General features: G+C 41.0%; 1 protein-coding gene across 1 annotated transcript; it reads right to left on the bottom strand.

Moving 5' to 3' along the window:
• Nucleotides 1–402: 402 nt before the first annotated feature.
• Nucleotides 403–1,955, bottom strand: LOC133444858 (aldo-keto reductase family 1 member D1-like). The gene is made up of 4 exons (XM_061722756.1): nt 1,942–1,955; nt 1,023–1,188; nt 792–874; nt 403–604 (listed from the first exon to the last, which is right to left on the bottom strand). Exons 1-4 carry the CDS (start codon nt 1,953–1,955, stop codon nt 562–564), a joined length of 306 nt encoding a protein of 101 aa, XP_061578740.1. The 3' UTR covers nt 403–561.
• Between the last annotated feature and the right edge of the window lie 4,857 nt (nt 1,956–6,812).

Genomic DNA, 6,812 nt, shown 5'->3' with positions numbered 1-6,812 from the left:
TGTTTTGGATGGCTCCGTGCCGGTATCGTGCTTTGTTTGTGGTTTTTTTGTTGCAGAGTTCCAGTGCTTGACGTGTGTCTCCGTGTGTTCCTGCTTCCTGGATTGGCAGTGGATGTCGTCACCACCCCCCCCCAACCCCCCCCCCCCCCCCCCCCAAAAAAAAAAAAAAAAAAAAAAAAAAAAACACTGGGTTTGTATGTGTATATTTATGTATGTGTACGCATATGTGTGCGTATATATATGTATATATTACATATAGTAATAATGCACATATATACACTTTTGGTTTCTACCGTCATGGTATCAATCAATAATATGTGTGCAGACAAGGTAAAAAAAAAAAAAAAAAAAAAAAAAAGAAGTTTAAAATAACTATTTATTTTGCTGTAGCTCCATTGTCCCACATGCCAACATTCATTGTAATTTTATTGTAAACACATGTTCTGTTCAAACTCAAAACTGCTCCAGTTCCCATCATTTGGGTCCCTAATGGATGTTTACACCCCTTAATATCTAATAGACCTGCGCTTATTATAACTCTGGAATATTCCTATAAAAAGTCTAATATTCTTCGTGAAAGGGATACTCTCGATGATCACTCCACCTGTGTCAAAATAGAAACAGTGTGTTATTTTATTGTTCATGGGCATAATTTTTTTCTTTAATATTATATCTAAGCTATATCAATTTTATGTTACACTGAATTTCATAATTATTTTTAATTCATTAAGATTTCCCTGTTTACTCTGTAATTATTAAACAAACACTTTTTCTTGTTAAAGCATACATACATCAGCAGCTCCACAAAGCGGATGTTTTTATTCAGTGCTGCGATGGCTCTCATTTCTTCCTCCGTGAGTGAAAAATCAAATATCTAGAAGAAAACAAAATTAGCTATAGCTTCAAATAATAAGATTTCATTTCATTTTTTTTTTTTAATGAGATTTCCAGTCCCATGACACAGGATCGCTGTAGCCCCGCACAACACACATGCAATATACCTGGCTTCTTTGGATAACTACCTGGAAGTTGTGTTTGATCCTCTCATGGTTGAAGCTTTTAGGAATCACTACGACTCCTCTCTGCACATTGAAGCGAAGAGCCACTTGAGCACTACTCATATTGTACTTCTTCCCTATGGATACCAGCAGCTCATCCTCCAGCATCGGAGGACACTTTAAGTTCACCCTGAAATGAGAGGCTTAGTTAATACAAATGTAAACGCAGAGACTTTTACTACATTTTATGGCTCTTTCCTCTACTTACTTCTGTTAATGAACAATAATTTGCCATAGCAACAGCTCCTTTTACATCCAAATGCCCTTATATGGTAACGTTTCAATAATAATTTAAATCCTACTGATATCAAACACTTTTTTTCCCTTAATGACCACACAGAAGAGGAAATAAAGCGCTCTAAAATTCTCTTTAAACATTTCGCAGCAACACTGAGAAGTGCACATCTGTTAAAAGCAACGTACCAACCCAGCTACATAATGCGTATTAACAGCCACTTCACACTGTAAGATAGCATACATGTACTATGCTCCTTGTGATACCTGCATGGGTGTGAAACAGGGAGGGGCAATTCCTCAAGGGCCACTGTCCTGCATGTTTTAGTGTTTCCCTGTATCAACAAATTACTGTGTCATTCACAGACTTGTGCAGACTTGAATAGCACGGAAACATCTCAAATATGCAGGACAGCAGCCTCCGTGGCCTGAAATTGCCCATCCCCGGTCTAAGCAAGGCAAGGCAAGTTTATCTATATGGCACAATTCAACAACAGGGTGATTCACAGTACTTAACAAAGACATTATGTACATAAAACTCATGAGTTTCAGTAGCCCTAATACATTCTGGGAATTTTTTCCATAGGTGAGGAGCATCAAAGCTGAAAGCTGCCTCACCGTGTTTCTAACTAGGTGTGACCCTGACTACCTGAGGCTCACCATCATCAGAAATTTCTCAAGCAACAGCAGGATTTTAAAATCTATTCTGTGACAGACAGAAAGCCAGTGTAAAGATCTAAGAACTGGAGTTATATGGTCCACTCTCTTGGTCTTAGTGAGGACTCGGGCAGCAGCGTTTTAAAACAAACTGCAGCTGTAGGCTGACTTCACTGCTACTACTAATAATAATAATAATAACTTGCATTTATATAGCGCCTTTCAAGGAACCCAAGGTTGCTTTACAATTGTTGTTTATTATTCATTCACACCTTTTCATAATTTTCATTATTTGAGCGGGTTGGAAAATATACATGTTGAACAACAGAGCCCCCAGAATTGAACCTTGAGGAACGCCACATGTTATTTTTGTCAGCTCCGATTTGTAGTTACCTAAAGGCATAAAATTGTCCCCGTCTTTTAGATAAGACTTTAACCAGGCAAGTGCTGTGCCAGAAAGCGGTAGAGTGGGTGCTCACCTGGTTGGACACAGGTTTGTGTTTGAGGCCGGGTTTGTTCAGCAGCATCTCCAGCTGCCTGCGGTTGAAGTTGGAGACTCCCAGGGACTTAACCAGCCCTGCATCTTTGCAAGCCTCTAAAGCCTGTGGAGAAGAAAATGTTTGCTCGAAGGTTAGTTCAAAGCGACATCACTGCCATCACTGCCTTCTTGGAAGTTGGGAATATCACACTGTGTGCTTTAGTATGGTTCATTCATTCATTTAATTTATTAATATATTCCAGGGTTAAGTTCAGCTTTGTTCCAATAGAAATTGTTTTTTTTTTTTTTTGTTGTCCTTTCTAAAGATGCAATAGGCTCCAGTCCTTACTAAGATGCAATAGGCTCCAGTCCTTACTTTTAGTGAACTGGAATTAACACACCACCCTCTCAATATTGCAAAAGCAAAGGACGTGATGTTTTTCGGCACAACAAACCGATCTATATCCGATCTATTAGCATGAAGAAGTCCCAGGAATTTAGGAAGGAAAACTCAAAATACCTGGCTGTTCACATCTCCCAGGACCTCTCCTAGTCCTGTCATACTAACCCTGGTGAAGAGACCCCACCAGCAGCTCTACCATCTAAGAAGAATCAAAAACTAAAAAAAGCTTTTTTACACCTGCACTATAGAGAGCATCATAACTGTAACTGCACACATGTCAGTTTAATGTTCTGATTTATTTATATATTTTTTGGTTCCTACCTGCCATTATTGTGCGGACGTATTGTTTGTATTTTTGTTTCTGGACGGTGCCACCTTTGGCGACACCAACTGGCAAAGCATGGTAAGGGAGAAAACCGATGGTTGTTTCCACAAGTGACAAATTTAATGTTAGTAACAAATTAAATATTCACACAGAAGACAAAGAAAGAAGAAAGGACAAGATTCAGCCCCTTTTGGTAGTGTGCAGCCTACGAGGTGTGTTAATTTTGTGTCTGTGTAATTATGTTAAGCTACAAGCTTTGCACGTGTATTTACATGATTGCATTTTTATTTTCTTTAGTTCTCACGGGTCGGTCGGTGACCGGGAATAAACCCTGTTTTCTAAAACGAGCTCGGGTCTCATACTTTCTACCGGGAGGAGCTACAGTGAGAACTCGACTGCTTCGCGTGAGTAGCCGAGGAAGACGCTGCTGGAGCAGGTGATCCGCGGACGGGATGAAGCTTCTCTACGTCGCGGGTGCGCCGGTAATTACAGTCCTCGCAGCATCCAAGGAGGCAGCCAGGAAGCTGAAGCTGCTATCGTGTGGATTTGTCTGAATAAACTTTGAGTGCCTTGCACAAGAGACTGAAATATTTAAATTTTCAAGTTGTTCTTACCTTTATTGCTGAAGTGTGTTGACGTTCTTTGAAGCAAATCCTGCTAATGGCGAAGCTGTGTTTACCGCGAATTACACTGTAAAAATTGCGTACTTGGTTAAACCAAGTAGTGTTCATCGATAATTACACTGTCAAATTTTTTCTGTTAAAACAAGTAATGTAAATATTAGATAACAGCATCCCAGTAATTTAAAGGTGCATTACAAGTGTTTATTACATTTCTAACTTATCTGTGCTAGATTTAACACTCAATGGTAGTAATAAGAGCATAATTGAATAAGCCAAACTATTGAACAGAAAGGCATAATCATTTGCTAAATGTTAAACAGAGTTTTAATTCAGCTACATTAAGGTTATTGGGCCATTCTGAAAATAACTACAAGGCTAAGAGTAATATAAAAAAAAAATATATATATATATATAAAAAAAATAAATAAATAAATAACTAAAGTAATCAAAGTAAAATGTCACACATACATGAGAGTGACAGAAATGGTGGTAGTGAAGACATACAGCAACATGAAACAGACATGCAACCACAAGCATCTGAAAGCATTGAAGCTGCTATCCAGGCTTCTTCGCCAGAGCCACAAAGAAGTCAAAGAGCTCGCAAGTTGACGGTAAGGGGCCAAGAATTGCACAAGGAGCAATTAAAAAGGGTTCAACACCGTTTCATCAAGAGCTACGACAAGTGGAAAGCAGTCATTAAGGATGCTAAAGGACAGCTGAGTGAAGAGTGTCCAAACAGCCTGCTGCATGAACACATTACTAAGGTGAATGATGCTGCATATGACCTGAACAATGTCTATGAAGAGTTGAGACGTATTGATATTCCAGACTCCGACACACGTCGCAGAATAGACACCTGTGAAGCAGTAACAAAGACAATAATTAAAACTGCTACAAGTTATCTACTCAGAGAAACTGATGAAGATCATGGGATTGAAAACCAAGACAGCAAGGAGAGGGATAGAGAATCTGTGTTTCTCTATCCTGTCTGCAGCATCAGATAGAACAAGCATCTCTCACCATAGCAAATTGAAGTCCACCAGGTCTTCTGTTCATTCTCGAAGTGACTCAAAGGTCTCATCCAGAGGCTCCAGCCAGTATTCTGCTCACAGACGGGAGGCTGCTGCTGAGGTTGCCGCCAATGAAGCTGCCTTGCAAGTACTATTAGAGAAAGAACGTCATATCAAAGAAATCAAACAACTTGAGGCTGAAAATGCAGAGAGGCAAAAGGCACTACAGGCCAAGCGACGAGAATTGGAGCGATTGGAGACAGTAAAGAATCTAGAGGCTGCCAAGGCACGTCAGAAAGTGTATGAAGAAAGTGAATGTTCAGATGATGAGATAGATCAACTGCTTCATCATCCTGTTCCGCTGAAAGAGAAGGGAGAAATTAAAGTTGAAAGTTACCTGTCTCCGCATAAACGTCCAACACAAACACTGACACAACTAGAGAGAGAAGACAGCACAATGGCTCTTGTGAGAGTGTTTGCAGAGTCCATCAGTGCAAGTCGCCTTCCTATACCAGAACCGACGACATTCAGCGGTGATCCACTCAGATTCAATGACTGGAAGACTTCATTTCAGACACTCATTGACAGAAAAAACATACCAGGTGAAGAAAAGATATATTACCTGCGACGGTATGTGAGTGGCACAGCCAAGAAAGCCATAGAGAGCTACTTCCTGCTAGGCACAGAGTCAGCCTATCGTGCAGCATGGACCATCCTAGAAGAGAGATATGGCAATCCATTCCTCATCGCCAAAGCCTTCAGGGACAAGCTTGATTCATGGCCCAAGATAAACTCCAAGAGCAGTGTAGAACTTCAAGATCTTGCTGATTTCCTCCGCAGCTGTGAGGCTGCCATGTCTCAAATCAAGAGCCTTGAAATACTGAATGACTGTAATGAAAATCAGAAGATACTCGCTAAACTTCCAGACTGGCTGACCTCTAGATGGAATAGGAGGGTCATGGAAGTGCAAGAGCAAAGTCACGAGTTCCCAAGCTTCAGCAACTTTGTTCAGTTCATCGCACGTGAAGCCAGAATCGCTTGCAACCCAATAACATCTCTCTATGCTCTCAAGCCAAGTGAAGGTGAAAGGAACAAGATTTTGAGGAACTCCGGAGCTCCTGGAGCAAAGGTGCTGGCAACAAACTCAAATGAAAACACTGTTGTTGCCAGTTGCGCTTTCTGTGAAAGGGCAGGTCACAGTTTACTCAAGTGTTTCAAGTTCATGGATGAAACAGTCTCTGCACGAGTTAAGTTTGTTCAGGAAAACAAGTTGTGCTTTGGCTGTCTGCAATCTGGCCATCGCTCAAAGGAATGTGAAAGGCGAGAGACCTGCAACATATGTGAAAGGGGACATCCAACTTGCCTCCATGATAACCGCACTAGAGACAGAAAGATGCTAACAAGGGCTAATGGAGCAGGTAACCATGACAAGCCTAAGGACAGAAGTACTGAACAAGACACGACAACCACAAGACAAAGACAAGACAAAGCAGTGAGATTCTCCTTTGAGGCAATGTCAAACAGAGTCATACAGAACTTCAAAGACACTCATACATCCACTATCATTCCAGTGAGGGTGTCAGCCTCAAGTGAGCCTGATTGTGAAATTCTTGTGTACGCACTTCTAGACACACAGAGTGACACAACCTTCCTTCTTGAAGAAACTGCGAAGGCTCTGCATACAAATAATGAACCAGTTCAGTTAAAGCTGTCTACCATGGCTTCAAGAAACACGATCGTGCCATCTCAAAGAATTACTGGCCTGCAAGTAAGGGGATTTTACTCAAACAAGGTAATTCCTCTGCCAGTTACCTACACAAGAGACTTCATACCTGCAAATAGAGAACATATTCCCACACCAGAGACGGCTAAACTTTGGCCTCACCTTGAACACATTGCAGCCGAGATAGCTCCTCTTCAAAGTTGTGACGTTGGTTTGTTAATTGGCTACAACTGTCCTCAAGCTCTCGTTCCAAGACAGGTAGAGTCTGGTGAAGGAAATCAACCATTCGGACTGAGAACGG

Source organism: Cololabis saira, chromosome 5, assembly GCF_033807715.1.
Source record: "Cololabis saira isolate AMF1-May2022 chromosome 5, fColSai1.1, whole genome shotgun sequence".
Classification (NCBI taxonomy): domain Eukaryota; kingdom Metazoa; phylum Chordata; class Actinopteri; order Beloniformes; family Belonidae; genus Cololabis; species Cololabis saira.
The sequence above is the reverse complement of the archived record's forward strand: the minus strand, read 5'-3'. Positions and strand labels throughout refer to the sequence as shown.

Excerpts from the sequence above, each read along its gene's own strand:
- LOC133444858 (XM_061722756.1), bottom strand. Across the intron at positions 875-1,022 it reads GGATCAAACACAACTTCCAG|ATATTTGATTTTTCACTCAC; the intron begins GTAGTTATCCAA and ends GTTTTCTTCTAG. Across the intron at positions 605-791 it reads CGCTTTGTGGAGCTGCTGAT|GTGGAGTGATCATCGAGAGT; the intron begins GTATGTATGCTT and ends ATTTTGACACAG.